The 22,252-nt window shown below is 47.6% G+C and overlaps 1 protein-coding gene across 2 annotated transcripts in view; it reads right to left on the bottom strand.

The window, feature by feature from the left end:
- Nucleotides 1-22,252, bottom strand: part of LOC146198148 (diacylglycerol kinase delta) — a 262,183-nt gene that overhangs the window by 89,935 nt on the left and 149,996 nt on the right. For both annotated transcript variants that reach the window (XM_084593476.1, XM_084593475.1), the window contains exon 2: nt 12,503-12,550. In XM_084593476.1, the coding sequence (XP_084449602.1) occupies nt 12,503-12,550 (48 nt within the window). The remainder of the gene's footprint in view (nt 1-12,502; nt 12,551-22,252) is intronic.

The raw sequence follows: 22,252 nt of genomic DNA on the forward strand, positions 1-22,252 counted from the left end.
TTTTTTTTCAATATACTAATTCCGTTTTTACAGCTATGAGAAGGTAATGCCCACGCGAAACCCGCCTACAAATATTCTTACGCCTTAACAAGGATCGTGACGTGTCAGCGTGCTACTGACACAGAAACGGCTCTGGTCAAGATTTCTCCCGTGATAGCGGGACGCACGTGTTTCGAACGCAGGCAAACAAATAATGGTACTCCCATTTGACACATTTTTGCATACTTATTACTATCGATCTATTTAAAAAAGCAACCAAGGTATTTTGTCTCCCGCAGCACACGTGTTCGCTGTTCTGTGAATTTTAACAAGTATGAGTTAACAGTTCTGCGCGAATAATTTTGGCAGGAGAAAATTAATCCGGAAAATTGTTTATCTTTCAAGCCATTTCCACCAATCACATGCCTCATAACGTATTTTGGAGGAATTTTCCATTCCAAGGGCAGTTGTCTTCGAGAAGACAGATGTACAAATAAGCAGCAAACTCAAGTTGTTGGTACCAGCGCTTAGCCCTTTCATAAACAAAACCAATGGTCAAAATAGTAACGGGAGATATAGTTAGGCTGCGCTTTTAAATGTACCGCTTTTACGCCTCACGCCTGCCGCTCCTTTTGTAGATCCTTGTTCAGGTGCATGCTCTTTGCTACTCAAAATGATAATCCCTGAATCTGTGCCTCAGGTTTCACACATATATTCCAGCATACTGTCGTGATCAGCCACAGTGCGTGAAAGACCACCGGAAAGGTATATAAATATCCGCTTTAACTTCGTGGCCTATAACAGTAGCGTGCCGATTATATGCATCCAAAGGGTCACAAGGGGTTCGATTTCCATCTAACTGTCCCATCTCGAAGGATCCTCCCGAGCTGGCAGCTCTTGTAATGTCACGTGGTCTGTCACCTTGCCACCTTCCAAAGCCATTTCCGTGATTTTTCACTCACAACGCCGACGAAGCTAACATCGGAATTTCTGGAGAACGGGGAGCCTTTAACGCTAACTTTAAAACGGCCCGAAAGTGATGCCTTACTGGAGCCATTCCGAGTACAACATTACCATTTGTATGCACGTGAAACACATGCGAGCAGCTTATGGCGTATATAAATAGCTCAATGACGAGTCTCGTCAGAATTTATCTGCAAACCCTTAGTGGCGGCAGCCGACGACTACACGTCGTGGCGCTCCACTAAGAGTCACAGCTTCTGCCGAAGCTTCGTGCGCCACAAAATTGCGGGCTTTACATTGTGGACCTCGCTGCCGGCAGCGAGAAGCCATCTATTCCAGTTTCCCCGCGGTGCAATCACAGGGAAACGAGACTGAACGGTTCTAAACGGGCGCGGTCAAAACAGATATCAGCTAAAGAGAACCCGAGACGTGTTTTCGGATGTAGCTTAATGAAGCGGGGAATTAAAGAACGAAAATCCGGCGGAACTGTTCCAGAGCTCCGTTCTAACATGAAGCAAGAGCGTTGCGCGGCAACGGTGTGTCTCCCTCCACGCGGATAGCCCAAGTTCGAGCGACCGAGGCGGCCCCTGGCATGCCCGCGAGCCATCCGTCGAATCCACGCTTAGTCGCCGACCGGTGGTCCAGCTTTTCAATTTACTCGATGCGCGGCTTTCCGATGGCCTGACATTGAAGTTCCGGGTTCACACGACACAACCACTGCGTGAAAGCTGCCGCCGATGACAGAGATAGACAGTATCCCAGGAACAACATTGCGTGATTTACTACCGGACAGCAGCTTCTGTTACAATATGGCTAGTGTTCAGAGGAACCAGACCTAAAAGCGGCAATGAAGGTGCTTTCAACGCGCCTTACACGTGATCCCGATTCCTGGCTAACGTGGACGATCAATAGCGAGCGCCTTACCCCGTTTCGCGTGCCCAACGGTTTCAAGAAGAAAACATAAAAAGAGCAAGAAATTAAAGCAAATACAGAGCAGAACGCAGAACATCATTGCCATTAGTCTGCCCTTACAGGCAAGAGAACAGACATGCCTTTTTACGGTGAGAACGCGATTCGGTCACTTATCTGCACTAGGCGACGATTCCGGCAAAAGCAGCACGCGGCCGCAGAGCGGCTCCAACCAACGAGAAGCTAGCGTTGGAGGACGGCTTGCGGCTGACTGACACTTGGCTATGACATATGACATATGGCTATGACGCCTCGTAAAACGAGTTCTTGATGGATTGATGTTATTTATAACTGTGGTGCCTTCTGTAGCGCTGCACAATTAGAGAGAACAGGACTTTTCTCATTAGTATACTATGTATTTCAGGGAACACTTTCAAAAATTCCAAAAATAAGAAGATCGAAACAGAAAAAAGAAAGAGGCGAACGTAATGTACTAGCTATTTTAATTAAATGGGTAGTTAAGTAAAATATACACTTGCTTTTAAAACGCTCTTGCTTCCATTAATTAGCGCAGTCGAGTGATTAGGGCCAATGAGGAGTTCGAGGCCATGAACAAGACGATGCCATATCTCTTTTTGAACCAAACAAAATATGCATAAAGCTAATTTTCTAAAGCCCCGGCAACGCGAGAAAATCCGGTGCTTTATTGCACATGAAACCGACACAGCAATAGACATGCAGATAAGCTTGGTGGAAACGTGACGCCCACGTGTTTCAATAGAGACATTTCGAAAAGCGGTTTTAAGGCCAGCGGTGCAACGCGGACAAGCGGGAACGCCACCAGCGGAACGCGCACATCCCAGCGGAACGCGCACATCGAACGAGCGTCACGAAAGCGTAACATGGCAGCCTACAATACGAAAATGCCGAACGTTTTCGTTTTTAAGACGAACAGCTTTCTATGTTCATGGAACGAAATGCCGCGCGCGAGAGCTGTGCTCGGGATCTGTGCGTCGGATCTGTGCATGGGATCTGTGCATGGGATCTGTGCATGGGATCTGTGCATGGGACCAGTGCATGGGATCAGTGCATGGGACCAGTGCATGGGATCAGTGCATGGGATTTGTGCATGGGATTTGTGCATGGGATCAGTGCATGGGATCAGTGCATGGGATCTGTGCATGGGATCTGTGCATGGGACCAGTGCATGGGATCAGTGCATGGGATCTGTGCATGGGATCTGTGCATGGGATCTGTGCATGGGATCTGTGCATGGGACCAGTGCATGGGACCAGTGCATGGGATCTGTGCATGGGATCTGTGCATGGGATCTGTGCATGGGACCAGTGCATGGGACCAGTGCATGGGATCTGTGCATGGGATCTGTGCATGGGATCTGTGCATGGGATCTGTGCATGGGACCAGTGCATGGGACCAGTGCATGGGACCAGTGCATGGGATCTGTGCATGAGATCTGTGCATGGGATCTGTGCATGGGATCTGTGCATGGGATCTGTGCATGGGACCAGTGCATGGGACCAGTGCATGGGATCAGTGCATGGGATCTGTGCATGGGATCTGTGCATGGGATCTGTGCATGGGACCAGTGCATGGGACCAGTGCATGGGACCAGTGCATGGGATCAGTGCATGGGATCTGTGCATGGGATCTGTGCATGGGACCAGTGCATGGGACCAGTGCATGGGATCAGTGCATGGGATCTGTGCATGGGATCAGTGCATGGGATCAGTGCATGGGATCTGTGCATGGGATCTGTGCATGGGATCTGTGCATGGGATCTGTGCATGGGATCTGTGCATGGGACCAGTGCATGGGATCAGTGCATGGGATCTGTGCATGGGATCTGTGCATGGGATCTGTGCATGGGACCAGTGCATGGGACCAGTGCATGGGATCTGTGCATGGGATCTGTGCATGGGATCAGTGCATGGGATCTGTGCATGGGATCAGTGCATGGGATCTGTGCGTGGGATCTGTGCATGGGACCAGTGCATGGGACCAGTGCATGGGACCAGTGCATGGGACCAGTGCATGAGATCTGTGCATGGGATCAGTGCATGGGATCTGTGCATGGGACCAGTGCATGGGATCTGTGCATGGGACCAGTGCATGGGACCAGTGCATGGGACCAGTGCATGGGACCAGTGCATGGGATCTGTGCATGGGATCTGTGCATGGGACCAGTGCATGGGATCAGTGCATGGGATCTGTGCATGGGATCTGTGCATGGGACCAGTGCATGGGATCAGCGCATGGGATCTGTGCATGGGATCTGTGCATGGGATCTGTGCATTGGATCTGTGCATGGGACCAGTGCATGGGATCAGTGCATGGGATCAGTGCATGGGATCTGTGCATGGGATCTGTGCATGGGATCTGTGCATGGGACCAGTGCATGGGATCAGTGTATGGGATCTGTGCATGGGACCAGTGCATGGGATCTGTGCATGGGACCAGTGCATGGGATCTGTGCATGGGATCTGTGCATGGGATCTGTGCATGGGATCTGTGCATGGGATCTGTGCATGGGATCTGCGCATGGGATCTGTGCATAAGATATGTGCATGAGATATGTGCATGAGATATGTGCATGGGATCTGTGCATGGGATCTGTGCGCTGAGTCAGTTGCTAATAACGGATGCATGAGGAAGAAAATTAAGAAAGAAAATCATTGATGGTAATTGGTAATGAATAAAAGTAGATATCGATATTGGTAATGAATAGTGATAATGACTAATAAAATTATCACAAAATGACTACGGAACGATCAATATGTCAAACGACGACTTGTAACTAGAAATCAAATAATGTCCTTGCTACAATTTTTAGGATAATCAAAGCAAGCGTGATTCACATTCGTTTTAGCGTAACTCCGCTGTTCACCAATAGGTGGGCCAGCACACCACTCTACTAAGCTCAAAGCTCAATCGCTGATTGATCCTTCACGGTCTGTGAATACTAAAAAGTCGTCCACTGACCGTGAAGGATTCAATCAACGAATGAGGGACATTATGGATGTATTTACTGAGTGTGGATCCGGGCTGGAATTTACTGTTGAAGAACCAGTTGACTTTCGGTTACAGTATATAGATTTAATTATTCGATTCGGTGAGGATCGTGTTTGTTGGGATTACAACCCGAGATCGGTGAAGCCCTTGCTAAGTTCCAATTCGGAGCATTCCAAATTAGTGAAGAATGGGATGATCAACACATGCTTGTTAAATGCGTTGAAGAAATCTTGCTACCACGGCATGGGCAACAGTTTTGAAACACAAGTGACAAGAATTGCAAAGGCCGGTTATCGGGAGTCGGTTATTGATGAGGCCAGTTGCCGGGTACTGAAGAGCCTTAAAAGAACGCACAGACTGAAATACCTGTCCAGCATGGGTGAGAAGAAGAGGAAGGTTGCAGTGGTACCGTATGTGCACAGAATTTCACATGGCCTCAAAAATGTAGGCAAGAGGTATGGTGTTGACGTCGCATTGACCGCCCCGCTCAAGATGAAGAGGATTTGCCCGGCTATTCAAAGGGAAAGAGAATCGAAGAAGCAAGAATGTGGGGTGAAACATAGATACCCAATTGTTATATGCAAGACAGGTGTTTTGTACAGGCTTCCACTTTCTTGTGGAGCCTGTTATATAGGACAAACAGGATGATGTGTTAATAAGAGACTACAGGAGCATCGGAACAATTTGGAAAGTGGCAAGGACAAAACGTTTCTGGTATCACATCTATTCATGTGAAACAATGGAAAAGGAGAAGAAGAAGTGCACTCCTAAGTTCGACCAGGTTAGGATTTTGTATCGCCACAAAGAAAAGATGACGAGAGAGATAGTGGAATCATATTTTAGTTCAACGGACAATAAGTGTGTCAGCAAGACTTCCCTTGCTCTTTCAAGCAAAGAGGTGTCTTTTTTTGAGTGACTTTTTGTGCAGCAGGTGAACCCAGGGGTTGTTTCACGTGATTGTTTCGTTTTCTTCATGTTTGTTTTTATCTGGGCCTTGGATGAAGTAAAGGGCTTATACATAGTTGCAAGTCAGCGCTTGTACTGTGGCTTTCTTTTATCTTGTCTTTTGTCTTCGTGTTCGCGCTGTTTAAATTAATAATGAATAAGTACCAACTCGCCCAACAAAGTATCTTCGTAGTTGAAACTTTGTAGTGGAATAATTATCCCAGTTGAACGAACGCAACGGTTCAACTTAAACGAATGATCAGTAGAAGAGGCATATCATATCTTCCAAGACGCAGACTCGCTTGTGAGCAGCACTTCCGTGGCCCTGACTAAGCGCGAGATGGGACTTAATTAGACCTAGATGGTCGCCTGCAGGTACCTAAGAATAAGGAAAAGGTTTCTGTTTAGCGTTTTTTTTTTCTTTCGAAAATGGCACGAACTTGCTTGGCGGTGGGTAGATATTTCACTGGGCTCTTTTTTTTTTATTTTACAGTGAAATGTTGGATGTCAATGATTAGTTCTCAGTGCAGCATCATCCTTGTCGCTCTGTGTGTGTCTTTTTTATGTGTATCGTTATCTGTTCAGCTGCATTTTTCAGCATTTTTACATTTTTCACATTTGTGTGTTTACTTTATTTGGTTTATATAATTACATATGAACTTTGCTTTTCATGATATTTATGCTCGCCTTGCTGGAGCAAAGAATTTGAAGTAAGCGCTAGCAAGTCTCTCTTCTTTTCCTGGTCATTCATTTAGGTTGTGCTGTGTTGTCTGTTCGAAATGTAGTACCAACTCATCCAAAATGCAATGTTGCTGTAATCAGCCGTCGTCTGGAGTACGAATCATTATAGTTTTCCTTTGTAATCGCATGGCTGCGCTTGGGTTATTGCTAATAATTTTCACTATTTTATTACAAATCTACTCCCTCTCTGGGAATTTCCCTACCAGAACAGTTTCTATTTCCAACTGCCACACACCCTGGTTAGCTCAGGTGGTAAAGTAACGGCTCCGGATAGACGGTTCGCCCGATATCGAACACCGGACCAGGACAAATGTTTGTCAATTACAAAGTTTTCGAGAAAGCTTTGTTGCTTTCCTTTGTAACTGTATCACTGTCCTTCGATGGACACTAGCGAATAATTACTCTTTAACCTTGATCGCGAGATCAAGTGCCTGGTAAAACAACGGACCGTATCTGAACAGCTTAAACCCACTTAAACGCATGATGGTATCTCACAGAAATACTGAACGCGTTTGACAGCGACCTCCACAGCGCTAATTCTTCGCGGAAAAAATAAATGCAAACAAAATAACATCGCTAACGCTTCTATTCTGACGGGGGATCTGCGGAAGTACGTATTACATACCCGACAGTCGACGGTTTTGGGTGGCCATCCCTACAGCGGGGTACGACCGAATTCTTCATTCGCGAAATCCAGATAGGCCTTTTCCAAGCCGCACTCGCCTAGACTAGCGCGACGCTGTGCATTATCCCCTTTGTCCTGCTAATTTATTCGTGAAGCCCGTGCGAGGACGACCACGGGGAACACTGCGAGCGCAGACCTAATTAAAGACCCAACGGGCGAAAGTATCTCGCTCCACAGCGCGCGTATCGGAGCTTGCTTAATTAACTGGTCCTCCTCAGTTAAGCTCAGAGTTTCCGCTTCGACCTCACATTTTTCGCGAAACCTTGCATATTATAGAACCTCAAGAATCGCGTCACCTTCGTAGAACACGTTCGAGGTAAGTCCGCGCCGAAAATCTGGGAAGAGAATATTGAATCACACTTACTTTATATTAAGGAAGTCGTAAAACAGCGACAATAAGCGCAAATACTCCCTGTCTTGTTCCATTTCTGCACATTTCATCCCATTCCTCATTCCTTCCTTGCCTGCGCGGTCCAGGCGTCCATTAACTCTAAGACTAGCATGGGTTCTTTCCTTATCTACTGATACACTTGCACAGAGGCCAGTTCGCGGACGAGTGCTTGCTCCACCGGTAGAAAACAAATGTAGAGTGAGGCACGTGTTGATCGCGTGATCGCGGACAGACAGATCGCGGAACGCGTTCATGGCAGACCTCCCAACGTAAAACTGATAAAGGTTCCTGAATTTCTGCCGTATGACACCCCTCCCCCTTTCCATCCTGGCCTAAAGAAAGCGTCTACAAGCCCCGCTTGAATAACGGTCTCTCACCTATAGTGCAGGTGAGTTCATATGTTATGCTGTGCCAACCTAGAACGGCGCTGTCTACACCGGGGAAAGACGCAGACATCGCTATCGAAGAGAGGATGTATGCACTTGAGGACAGCCTTCCGCGGCACTGCAGCTAAGGCTAGGAAGGAAAGGGAAGGAGGCGGGCCTTTGTCTTCATCCCGTGGAGAGTGGCTTATCTCAGCACTAGCGACCTCGCGCCGTCTCTTCCTTCGCCCATCCGCACCCTTAAACACTAACAACAAACAAAACTCTCTTCACGGCGAGGGTACATATGCTCACCAACTTTCCTTTCCTGTCTAGCTTCCACTGCTGAGTCGAATAAAGTTTTCCGCGAGTATAGTAGCTTCTGAAGTCTGCGGAAGCCTTTGCAGGTGAGGTGGGGGACGGCACGAAGGTCTGGAAATTGTATCGCGTTTAGCGACAGAAAGGCGCTCTCTAGAGCAACCGATCGAGCACCAGCGCGACTGCTACCACTCCTCTACCCCTAGCGCGCAGTGCTCTAAAGTAGTTTGTGATCAGTCTGTATAGCTGCATTCCCACGAACACGATCACAGGAGCGGTGCCTGACACCGTGGTCCGGGAAACTTAGCGCCGTTCCTCGGTCTTGGCAGTGTGACCCGGTAAGCACTCCCACTAGCTCTGGGTTTTAGGGGATAGTGGAAGCAAACTTAACCATCAAGTGAAAACCAGAATGCCGGTGGCGAAAAGTGGAATAGAAAATTGTACGAACCGCCAAAGCAGTAAAAACAGCATGGTTTCTATCTTCATGGAAATTAGTCTAGTATGAAGAATAATGAGTATGACACAAAGTACAAAAAGCGAAAAATAAAAATAAATCAGCCACTTTAATTTACCAGGTAAGGTGTCGTTCGCCACCGCTTCCACTCAAAGGGGACGCAAGTAATGTCCGTCCCCCCATTCCAGGATGCAAAAAAAAAACAACAACAAATTTGGCCTACAAGCGCCACATTCTTTGACGACCTCTTCATTTTACAAGCTGATGTCACAACATGAGAGTCAAGCTTTCAGACCGTGAAGTCTGGTCTCCAGACACCAGCTAACAACAAAGTTATTGGCTTAGATTCCTGATTATGTGCCCTGTACATCTGTCTATGCCCATAGGTGTACCCTTGATGCATCTACCTGTCTCGAGAGAAACAGAGCCGGACGTCCCTTCCTCTACTGCATAGCACCTGCGCCGGAAATAGCACCTACACGTCACTAAATCAACAACAAAAATAAAATTTTACAAAAAAGACCACCAGAAACACACTGGAACCTCTTCTGCAGCGTCGAGATGATTCATAAAGACGACACCAGGCAAGCAACCAACACACGGAGACGCAACGCATCCGCCAAAGCTCCTGCAAAGGTGGCTTCGCCGCATTAAGGGTCTCCCTAAGGAGAACGCAGCTTGCCGTAGCCGCAACAGGCTCTTTGTTGGTTGATCTATTAATTGTTTATTACGAAACGGAAATGGCACGTAGGCTATTTAGGAGCTGGAGGAAGTGAGGGCAGGGAACTTACGTCAGACAGTCACTTCATGCCTCGCGTACATATTCCCAGAAAGAGAGCAGCGTGGGTAGAGCCCGCGGGCCATTATTCGTAGTAGTGCATTCGCGAATGCGGTGACATGCGTCTTGAGGTGCTTTTGTTTTTTCTTCTGACTTCGTAGAAGCCGAGCCAGCCGAAGAACATATATTCTACTGTAGGGCCCGTACCCGTCTTACCCTTTGCACACGTTACTGTTGCCATTTTGTCGCCTGTCGGCCACATGATGCGCGCTGTTTTGCGACAGGAGTATGGGATAGGTATTATGTTCGTTCGAGTGCTACAATTAGAATGTTCAGTTTTTTCTTTTCCAATGCCTTATTGCTGCGCGAGACAATTTCTCCGGATTGAATCGCATCTACGCCACAGCATGTCGTAATCTCAAACCTCCGTTGGCTCATAACCGCGTTATACAAGTAGCGTTGGCGAGTGCATGAGTTACGAAAGGAGCGAAATTGGGGCAGCAAGAGGGGGGTAAGCGAAGGCTTTACTAGCCCCGTCGAGCCAAGGTCATCGGTGCGGTAAACTTGTCCATGTGAAGGAATGAAGGTATGTCAGCCACGTGACGTACCAAGTGCCTGGGCGCCGAGCTGGCGGCCTCCCTCGCCTCGCATCTACGCGTAAACAAAGCAGAAAGCTGGGCTAGTTGGTTGGAATTAATTTGAAGTTTAAGACTAACGCTTAAGACAAGGACACAGAAAAAAGGAATACACAGGACGAGCGCTGTGTCCTCGTCTTAAGCGCTAGTCTTAAACTTCAAATATGCGTAACGCTCGCCTAAATAAGAGCGTGAGAAGTTTGCTGGACGCTCGCAGACAGTCAGAGAGGAGCGAAGAACGGGAACGTCGACTGGCTCGGGATGCCGAACGGCGCTCTGAGAGGTGCATCTGCCTTCGCCAAAACTTCGGTGATGGACGAAGAGGTGTCTAGCGTGGACGAAACAGCAATTAGGCGGAGCGCATGACAAACCACGACGTTCGGCTCGCAAACTGCGCTTTGGCTACGAGGGCGTTCGAGACTGGCTTTGCGTACGATCCGTTTGGATTCGTGCGTATAACGTGCAAACTATCAAAAGCTAGCATGACTGTAACTGTACATTCAAGAAGTCCCCATCGTGTTAACTCGATAGCTGGTTAAATTTCTCATCACTCGCAATACGGATACATCACTGGGCAAGATAATCGGTCATTGACCTTTCATCAGGCATGTCAACAGGGTTCCCTTCTGCAACCACATCTTTGCTTATTATACATCAACGGTCTTTCACTTAATCTCCGCTCTTCCTGCCAGAACCTTGCGCAGTTGTGGAGACATCACTTAGCTCAGTAAGTAGCTACAAGCATCACACAACTTCCCCTTTCCTTCCTGAATACGATTCTTTCTGATCGCAGGTCAGGCTCATCTAGAAACGCCCTTCCTTCGTTCTTCCCCTCCTTCGTTCCTTCCTTCACGTATCGGGTGAGGTATCCAGCACAAAGTGAGATAATTACTGTGATTTTCTTTTCCTAAATATCGATCTTGGAACACATGAAAGCAAAGCGTCTATTCTCGAGGCTGGCCATTATCCGGTACAACTGAATGACGCCATCCTTGGTTCTGTACATGCGAAATATTTTTTTGTTGCGGTAGACTAACAGGTGGCACTTGTTCGACCACTTAACCCTAATAAAGGACGTTGTTTAATTTTCGCTGGATGAAAACTATTTGGGCAAGGAAACCTACAGAGGTTGTTTAATTAGTCCTTCCTAATTAGTTAACTTTGGTGAACGAGAAAATACTGGAGGTTAGCATAGGCGACTCTGAGCAGCTCTGAATTCGTTTCACTGCACACCGGTCCAAGTTAGCAGGTGTGAAAGGAGTCAACAGTCTGTGAGTCCAAGGAAAACGTATGTCATATATTTATTTACACTTTTGTAGTTGATATTGACCACAATTAGTCCTGTAATGATTTTAGAGAGAAGGATAATTAAATACAAAATGGAATATATACACACTTTGGCGATGAGCACCGGTGTTCGGGCAACTGCGCTTAGACACGTCGATCAGCGGAACCCGACAGATAGGGCGACGAAACGTCCGCCAGCCCGCAGAAAGTACGAATACGCTCCAGAGCTGCAGTTCGTTCTTGCTGCAACTTAATGTCCTCCCGAGACGGATCAACCAAGAGGCTCATCGGAATACTTTCTTCGCGCGAGTTTCAATTTTCCCATGAAAGGTTTAATTTTAGTTTAAAGTTAATCGCGTTAATGACTGTATGTTAAAAAAAAAAAAACAAACTTTAAGACACGTAGCATGTGGACGCAGCCGAAGCTTTCATTAACCGAAAAGACGCAGCGATCGAGAAAACTCCGGCGACGTAGCAGCGACTAGCGTAAACTACTCGCTTAGCGGAATCTCAAACCGCAAGTCGTCTTGATGACGTTGGCAAACCCGAGACATTGTTAAGACCGCGACGACCAAGTAGACTTAAACAGGCGGCGTTTATTTTAATAAACGCCATGCAATAGAGTTTTACGAGCTATACCCACCAGAAATTTGAACTACATCACGAATCACTTCAGCAGCCGCTGTGGCTGCACACACAATCACACTGAAAACATTCGCCGCACGAAATAATACCCCAGACACGAGTTGAATGCAATATAAATATGGTTCAGAGAGCCTGAAACCAACTAATACAAGATGTAAAAAATCGCTTTCAGCACTCATTTCTTCATCGATTTTCGGCAGACAAAATACTTATGTGCTGCAAAATACCCCTCCTGTTTTATGAGTTCATAAGGAATTGCCTTATATTTCTGATCTACTGCATTCCTTTTTCATGTGCTACGGCCGACGTTCAAAAACTTGATCACTCAACGCTTCTAGTGGTCGATCTGTTACTGAGCAAAGAAACTCTGCGGTGCTCACTTGGAATGAACTTGTCTGTTTCAGTAGGCATCCTTCCTTCACACAGACCTGTAAAATGAAAAGAGAAACAGAATACGACAGACGGGTTAGACGCCTACAAACGCCAGAGAAAAGTTGAGTACACGCACAAAAACATTCATCACTAGAATAAGAAACGGCATCAAAGGCAAGAAATTAACCGCCACCGATCAGCAGAGCTGCAGAAGGCAGCTAGAATTACGCGCGTACGGATGGGTGGAAGCGCGTAGTTTAAAGCCCACGAATCTGGAACCAAACACGTGTAACTAGCACCCAAAAATAAAATAAAAAAATGCACGTGGCTTTTCACTGCCAGTTAGCAATCTACTTCCAGTATTTAATAGTCATTTGAAGTTGACGACTGCGGAGGAAGCAGCAGTAAAAAAAACCGAGCTTTACGCAAACAGAAGGACAGCGCTAAGCTTGACCTTAAGCTCAAAACACATCTGTTGCTGCAGACAAAAAAAAAAAAAAACTGCAATAGAGTGCGAAAAACAGAACTAGGCCGACAAAGTTGGGCGGTGATAAAAGGTAAAGAACCGTAAAGCAGCAAACACACGAAGAAAAAAAAACATTAATGAGTAGGAGCAGCGTCGTTTGTGCATAGTTTGCGTTCGACCACTGAACCCTTGGTCGTATAGCGAAATCAGTTAACGGAGTAAAGCACTGAAATGAACCTTGGAATGTTTTGCCTTCGACCTCAGCAGCGGTTAACGGGCTACACTGGTAGCAATTCCTTTCAAGATATGCACTTCTTCCATCGTCTCCGCGTGTCTTTATTGCCAAAGCACGGGTGCAGCCACCGCAGGAACAGCCCCAAGAATATAACTTTACGAGCAGCAGACGGTGAGACACATAATGGTGCATATGCTAACACACGAATACAATTGCAGAGAGGATAGCCCCATCAATTATTTACGCATTGCTACACAAAGCTTCTAAGGCTTACCTAGTTCCCCTTAACTAAACAACTTATTCGATGTCTTACGAAACATGGATTCGTTATTCTCTGGGCTTAATGGCACGCGCCAGAGCCGAATGTATTGTGCCTGCTAACTTCTGGCGTACTGCGGCACTGTTGTCTTTGAACCACGACGCAGTCTGCGTGGCAGTAACCATAATTTCTTCTCTTATACTATTTCATACTTCCGGTTAGTTCACATTTCATGTTCACCACTTTGCTGACAACAACAACAAAAAATTAACTGCAACATAAAGAGGGACTTCCGCGCAAAAGACCAAATATGAAGGATTTCCGCGATTGCGCAGAACAGTTGCTTTCACAAACCAAACCCGAAGAAGGCTGACGTGTCAGAAAAGTTTTGACTACGTCGAACGGAGGAACCGCAGGAGGTCTCTGCTCGACACTAACCAGCCAGAAGCCAGCAGCGAACCAGTCAACTTAAGCTTTGTGATGTTATCCGGTACACAGCATACGGCGCTGCAGACCAATGAAGGCTTTGAATGCACAATGCGTCAACGGAGAATAACTGACAAGTTTCCAAACACGCCTGTCTGAGCTAACAACGTGCGTAAAATGGAGAACCAGCACGCTGAGGTTAGCAGGCGAATAACTAAGTGTGCCCTATATCAATAGTCATCGACGCGCGGCTTAAATTATTTGCGGCTTTAATACGAAATCGAAAGCGTGCATCGCAGTTTCCAAAATATCAAATGAAAGCCCTGTTATCTTAGCTGGTTCAACAGCTTTATCGCACTGATTTTGTCCAGAATTCCTGCTGTAGCAACGCGACGAGGACTTCTAAAAGAGCACGTGCCTAAAAAAACAACAACAAACAAACAAGGCTACAACTACTACACGACCACAGAAGCAACCTGAAGTACGTAATATCACACCTAGATGTGAATGCGGATGATAGCGCTGAATAAATAAATAAATAAGCTGCAATCTAAACGTTCAAATGCGCGGGTCGCTAGCAGATTCTAATAGCAGCACACATGTTTCTTCATAAGACTTGCATTTTTCCCAAATTTTCGCTCCACCAGGCAAAACCGGAGAAGGAGACAAACATAGCACGTGTTTTCCTCGGCACACAGGGGCGCCGGTCGGAGTTCAATCCTCGGTAACTCCATCATGCCGGCTTAGGGCGGGCAAACAAACAAACAAAAATCCGTTGCGTCGCTAACGCCCTGCAATAACAGAGAATCGACCACATTCGCGAGGAGCCGGGGTGATGCAGGTGAACTGGCTAATACTCGCGATCGCTAAGCCGCTGGGCACACATTCGCGCACGTGACGACGCGGCGAAGAAGGGCGCTTCGCGAACGGCGTCAGCGCCAAACCGCAGGACGGACTAGCGGCGCTCGCTAAGCGTCTCGTAAGGAGGAGATGAAGCAAAAGCAGACGTAAACAAGCGCGTGCATGCATCGGAAACCTGCCGAAGGAAGCGCAAAAGCGCCGCCACAGCAAACAGGGGCAACGTCGCTTCCTTCACGCGCCGTGTTGACGCCGGTGCACGACAGCACGAGGGCAAAGAGGACCGTCGGGAACGCACAATGCTGCAAAAGGGCCCCCCGCAAAGTAGCAAGGGAACGAGAAGGGAGCGCGGGACTGTAGCGTCTGGAGTCCTGCTTGTTTTCCGAGAATTTTCCCGTCATCCGTGAAGGGCTCAGGATTAGTTTCGTATGTTTACGCTTGGCTCCTTCTTTGGGCATATCAGTGTGCTGAAAGAAAGAAAGAAAGAAAGAAAGAAAGAAAGAAAGAAAGAAAGAAAGAAAGAAAGAAAGAAAGAAAGAAAGAAAGAAAGAAAGAAAGAAAGAAAGAAAGAAAGAAAGAAAGAAAGAAAGAATGAAAGAAAGAAAGGAAAAGTTATTTCTAAGGTAAAGTACAAAGGGCCTAGCGGCCGGTTTTCGAGCCCAGCTTTCGAAATTTCGCCACACGCCGGCGATGACGAGGCCAGCAGCAGCATGCATCGTCAGCGTGTGGCCACATCTCTCGCGAGGCTGACACGCACACCGCCGCGCATTCAATCACCAGGCCTTCGCAGCAACGCGCTCGTGGGTGAAAGGCCCTTTCGTCGGCCGAAATCGGGCAACGCTATCCCAGCATCCGTAGTCAGCGGAGGTTGTCCTCTTCTGCCGCGAGATAGGAAATATTTCTCCGTCCGGACGTCCTCCCCTGAAAGTTTCAAGGAGGAGGAGACGAATAAAGTGGCTGTCGCGAAGCGGCCGGCTGATGCATTACTTACTGTCCGCCGGAAAGCCCTTCTGCGGTCGACCATTGGATCCCCGCATTGACGCTCCCTTACTGCACACGAAAAGCGCGCGATTACTGAGATGATTCAACAGCGCACAATTAAGCGCCTAGCAATCTGGCATCTAAGTTTGCGTTAATGCCGAGGCTTTTTCCGCTTTTCTGTGCCTTTTTGTTCGCACAGATCTTCTGCACTCTTCCAGCGCGACTCACAGCAAGCGTTTGCATTTGCATTAAAACAAAGACGGAAGGAAGATAACCGCCCTCATGACTATACGTTAGCTGGACAGCAGCACAAACACCTGTCAACAGAAAAATACCAATACAGAGTCAACGCAATAGGCCAACACAGAAGAAAGAGCTGAAAAAGAAAGTGAGGACAACACCGCGGTGAGGACAAAGCAGCAGCCAATCAAATGCGAATATGATGGGTGTGGTGAATGTAGGAGGGCTAACATCGCATCATGGAAACAAAACGGGAATAAATCCCTCGCCGCAACTGGCAGGAAGCAAGAGCGCATGAGCAAGGTATATACTACATGCGATGCGAACCACCACTGACAGCCGGCGGTCTGCAAGAAAGGGTTCGATAGATACCGGGAGAATGAAAAAGTATACATGGCCACGAATTGGGTGCGGCGACAAAGAGTCCGCAGGAACCCAGTGGCAGAGATAAGGTTTGTGTGTACAGGAGGAAGCCTTCGTCCCACACAGGACCGACTGCTGTCCGGTGACGACGACTAAGGAATAAAAAAACGAAGGAATAAAAAAAAAAGAGAGAAGCGTGGTTTTCTAGCGACGCGCTTTCCATAAACATGATCCCCGACCAAATAGAATTACCCAGAAGTGCTGCCGACTGCTCTGAGACACGGTGTGAACTTTTCTTCAAGTGTACTGCGACGAACACAACTGCTCGTGCTCAGAGAGGGAGTTAAGACCGACGAAAAAGAAGAAAGAAGGAAAGCTACGAAAGAAACAACTTATTTCTCCACGGCTAATTCAGGATCCTCGCAAACAAGCTTTTTTGAACGTGGATGAAAACTTTTAACAACTCCGGACGCTCTTTGATGCTCCGCTCCCGGCCGGTGCTTCTGCTCGAGCGAAGACCGACCCTTCTAGGAGGAGCACCCAACGCGGCGCGCCATGATCGGAGAAGCGGGTGCTTAATCAGCACTGTCCAGAGGTAGCGAAAGGGAGCTATAAATAGCGGGCGGCCGCGGCAACCTGACCGCGCGCGGAGCGGTTTCTTCGTGAAAACCCCGCGGAGTGTTTCTGCTACCGCGAGAGCCACCCATTCAGACCAGCCGCGCGTGCGAAGTGAAGTCCATGCCAGCGGCGCCTCAGTTTTCCAACCAAGCAGACCGGAGCGATTATCCGCATCCTCTGCAGTCCCCTGCACCCATTCACTGCAGCCGGCATCCAAACTCCGGGCGTCCTCCGACAGAGATTATTCTTTCCCTCCTCTCTCTCCAGAAGATTAATTCGAGTTTTGTCGCAGCTGCCCAGTTGAGAAATTCCTCGAAAAGAAATAGAAGACACAATCGGGCTTGAAACCAGCAAAAATAACAGAATTCACAGCCGCAAGGGGGAGGCTAGTGCGAATGAAGTACGAATACAAAGTTCAGGCAGCGGCCTCGGCTCTTGGCCTCACTGACGCGTCGACCCCTACCGGCCGCTATGCAGCTTGCATCCCCGTGCACAGTACGCTCGCGTGCATTCAGCTCTGGCCGAGAAGCGCGAACTTAGCACGGCTGTTGGCGCAACACTGGATACCGGCGATCACTCAGCAACTCGGCCGCTCCTGCTGCCGGCACCCCACAGCCATCGGCGGTGGCGGCAGCAAGAATAACGATGCAGCTTAACGAGGCTTTGCGAAAAGAGAAGAAAAAAAAAAAAACGTAAAAGGGTGATGCAGCGAACTTCTCTTCCACGTGAAGCAATATGCAAGAGAGGAAAGAAAAATCGAGAGAGAGAGAGAGCAGCAGGGGGCTACAGTTCCCACAGTGATTACCAGAGGTGCAAGCAGTGCGCGTGTTCAGCTAGGCGCCGCGATGCTTCGGCTCTTTCTCGACGATCGATCGCGTGAGCGGCACTGTGCACACAGCGACGCCGGACAGGTGAGGTGCTTGTACCCACGCAGCTGTTAAAATACCGCTCTGCCCGTAATCAGCAACGTGATGAATCTGTGTTCGCCACAAAACAAAATAAACAAAAAAGAAAGGACCGCTGCTATGCAATGCCTTGCGAACGTCAATAACAACGCAAACTAAACGCGGAGTTGGACGCGTCGTTAATGGCCACCTCATTTCGTTTTCTGTTTGTCTCGTTAAATGCCGCGGGCCGCAAGACAGCTATGCAGAAGTAATTAACTTTCCTCGAAAAAAAGTGCCGGCAGTGACAGGAAGGCTAGACTATTCACACACCAGGTGTCCCAGCTAACTTGGACCAATGGGTAAAAAATTAAATATTTGTGATAGGCTAGAGAAATCAGTTGCATACAGCTGCCAGCCGCACACGTGCTCTTATCCCTCCGTGTGCGGTATCCCTCCCCCGCGGTCTTATCCGTGCAGAGGAGGTTGCGCTTAGGAGGACCCGGGTAGGGGTTGCCCTCACACTAGCTGTAACTCGGACGTGGTCTCATTTTCAATACTTGTATCCCCGCCCAAGGTGTCCGATATGTAAAGACGGAAATGTTGAAGCCGACATTCACCATTTGCTGTGGGTCTGCCCAGCTCTGAAACCAACACGTATCCGGCACTTGACGATAGCTGGCCTTTCAGCTAACAATCCTGCCTCGTATATCTCTTGGACTCGGGGACCACATCATCGCTCACTCTTGGACTTCATAAAATCAGCCAACCTTTTTCCATTTATTTAATCGTTAGCTCATTCTTCATCTCATACCCTACTGATGCCCTGAGGCAATAAATATCATTAAAACAAAAGTGAACTATAACGGTTGAAGAAAATTATCTATGTAACATGTTTATTAAATATTCTTTCATGCAGAAATGGAATGAGTGAACAGTATGCGATGCTTTAATTTCTGGATGTAAAGAATTCCAGTAGGATATGCCGGCAAACAAGGTAGTAAATTTTCCGTAATTAGTCCTGACTTTTGGCAAAAGAAGATTATTGAGCTGTTTAAACCTGGTATGATTAGTATTTACAAGCTGGTTGGTAATGCTATCAATATGAGCATGATGATTTATTTAGTTTATACATAATCATGGACAATTTTAGGCTGAATACATGTTGAAGTGGAAGGTTCAAGCTGTGGTACAGCGGCAGAGAGTGCGATTGGAATGGACTGAATGACATGAGCCTGATGACTTGATTCTGAAGGCGTTGAAGTCTTTCAATATGCGTGTAATATGTATTTCCCCCGCAGGACAAACAGTAGTTATAAGGTAACTATGGACGTAGGCATAATATAATGAGCGTATTATGTTATGCAGTTTTATGCAGCCAATGAAGGGTAGACAGGAAGTTCGAATATAGACTAACTAGTTCCGTGCTTGCGGCTAGCCTAATTGTTCAGAGACGCTGGCAGAGAATAAAAACAGAGGACACCGGCCATGCGCCTTGCTGCGTGTTTCCGCCGTAATCGCACGTGCACCTTCAAGCTGACCCGGAAATGGAGCGGGTACGTAGTAGTGGGAAATGCAGTAACAAGAAGTCTCCGGCGGACCATCGCTGCGTAGCAGACCTTACCTTCTGAAGCATTCGAACGCGCCCTTAGCTCAAACATGGGACGGACCGTCAAGAAAGCTGGCGCGGGTTGGTCAGAGCAGAAAGCGCGACAGCAGACAGAACGGCAAACAGAGGACCGCGCGTGGTCTCTCCTTGCGTTTACGTTGTGTTAGTGTTAGGTTGACGGGCTATGCGCAGAGCATACTTCAGGGCTGATACCCACGGCTGTACCGTGGATGCTTTCCACCAGCTCTAAAGCATACACGAGCTGAAATAGTCGGTACAATACACACTGATGCATTTGTAAACGACTGTTACATGTCTTTTATTATTATTACTTTTTTGCGCAGTCAGTCACTCATGCAAGGTGGGTGTGTTTAAACACAGCGCAAATCGCTCGGCTCCTTTATATGGGCGTCTTGATCGAAGCTCCACGCAAGCCAAGTACAGTTCAACAGACTGCTTCGGGATTAGCCTGGACAGCTCAATGAACGAAGAAATTTTGTATTGTTTTTCATTCGGTCTACATCTCGACTTTCGTGTATTGTAGCATGCCCATTAATAAGGCCGACGAGCAGATGTTTTTTATTAAATGAAGCCTCGTAATGACCATATTATCTCGGCTAACGACACGCAGTTTATGGATGTTTATGTATATAAAAAACACCAAGTCACCTCTGATGTAAAAACTTAGCGGCCTGCAAATCTTTGCTTGATAGCGGTTCCATAGCGAAAATTGTTCGGCATTCGGCGAACGATCAGGTCAAAAAAATATGCGCGCTGCTACTCATTAATCCTGAACCGGCACGTGTGCTAATTACAAGCCGATGAAACGATTCTCGCAGCGAAGTTCAGCCTTTCATTTTTTCTAACGCCACAACAATTAAGTACAAAAAAAAAAAAGAAAAGAAACTACGGTACCGTACTGATTCCCGTGTCCCGGTAAGAGGTGCCGCTTTATGCTAATTACGCACTTTTGCTAAGGCGCCAGGTGGCGTCATCAGTCGGCCGCTGCTTCCCGATCCGCCCTGCGCTCATCTATATGTCTCCGGGAAATCTCCATTTTATTCTCTGGCGGAGAGCTTTATTCTCATCGATGGATCATTATACGACCGTTACCCACATGCACAACAGACCCACGTGCACAACAGACAAGGAAAAGGAAAGAATGATCTCCCGTGAGCGAGACTAGAAATGAATTCCCACGGCCGTTAATTGCGACGTCTTGCACATCATCTTCGCCCTCACTCCGACAACTGGTGGCTGCCGCGTGCAACTTAACCCAGCAAGACACGGTGATGATGATGGTGGCTATGCCCTTTGTAGCGGGTGACATCCAGCGCTGAGGGGTTGCCAGGTGCTGCTCCGTCACTTACTACAGGTTAGGCTGCCGCATGTGAGGTTAGGTAACGAGCCCGAATTTAACCTCCCATCCTTTTATGTTCTTCCAGTCAGACGCCAGCTCAAATACCAAAGGCAGAGCCCGCATTCCGAGTTTTGTGTTTCCCCAAGCCGTCGTTTTCGGTCACAGAGTTTCTTAATATCACTTAGAGGGAAAGCTGGTCGCGCTGCACTTTATACACCATGCACGCTCTAAGCTTGCAAGGAAGATGAGGTTTCGCATTCAGATTGGCTGTTATTGGGCATAAAATGTGAATTCACCCCTAACCGTGATTTCTCAAGGCAAACATCGAAGATATTCTGCGCAATTTTCCCAATACTTCTGTTAAATTTACAGTAAAAGTGAAAAACGCCCAATATATATATTAAACAGTGCACAGATGATATCACGAAGCAGCCACCGATTCACCGGAAAATTTGTTTGCGGTCCAACAATATGAAAAGCAAAGTACGAAACCTACTTTTCCCGGCATGCCTGCGGAGGATGAAATGCACTTTAAGAAACTCGCACATACAGTGGCACCAGGTTTAATTCTAGGTAATACAGAGACAGTTGAATGGAGCTACGCCCGACTGGTCGCGAAGCCGGAGCAGGATATAGAGGCTCCGATGCAACGAAAACAGTCGAAGAAACCGGAAGTGACGTCGCACACATACTAGCGTACGCTATTCACGAACCCCTTTTATTTTATTGCCAAACTCTTATCCAAGAAAGGAAAGAAAAAAAAATGTGAGCGAAGAAAGACCACGATGAGATAAATAGCCAACATAGCGGTGCGCTCTTCAATGCTCTTCATAATTCCGCTTGTCTACCGTGAGGATAATAACGAGATTCCGCGAGTGACAGATACTACGATTGGCGCGAAATTTGGAAGTACAAAATACTAAAATAGTTGTCACTCAAGGTCACTCAATTAGGGTGACGTCAAGGATATGTCGTCACCCATCCGCCGTCAGCTATGAGGACCAAGCGGGAACGAGTGAGATCCAACGCCGCCGGGCGGCCCTTCTTGCCTTCCGCGAGTGACACATGCTGCGCCTTTCCTTTCATGCAAACGAATTATAGAACGCCGGTGAACTTAGACGCGCTCGACGTAGAAGCCAAGGAGAGTCTTCTCAGGGTCGCGAAATGCTCTTCATAATTCCACTTGTCTACCGTGAGGATGATAGCGGGATTTCTCGAGTGACAGATACTGCGATTGGCGCGCAATTTGGAAGTACCAAAGACCCAAGGATGCGGGATCGAATCGCGGCCGCTTTTCAATGGAGGCGAAAAGCAAGGCGGCCATGTGCTGTGCGGTGTCAGTGCACGTTAAAGAACCCCAGGCGGTCGAAATTTCCTAAGTCCTCCACTACGGCGTCTCTCATAGCCCGAGCCGCTTTGGAACGTTAAACCCCACAAACCAAACCAATTAGAATGACGT

The sequence above is a fragment of the Amblyomma maculatum genome, chromosome 2 (genome assembly GCF_055883805.1).
Source record: "Amblyomma maculatum isolate TAMU_Amacu chromosome 2, ASM5588380v1, whole genome shotgun sequence".
In the NCBI taxonomy this organism is placed as follows: Eukaryota; Metazoa; Arthropoda; class Arachnida; order Ixodida; family Ixodidae; genus Amblyomma; species Amblyomma maculatum.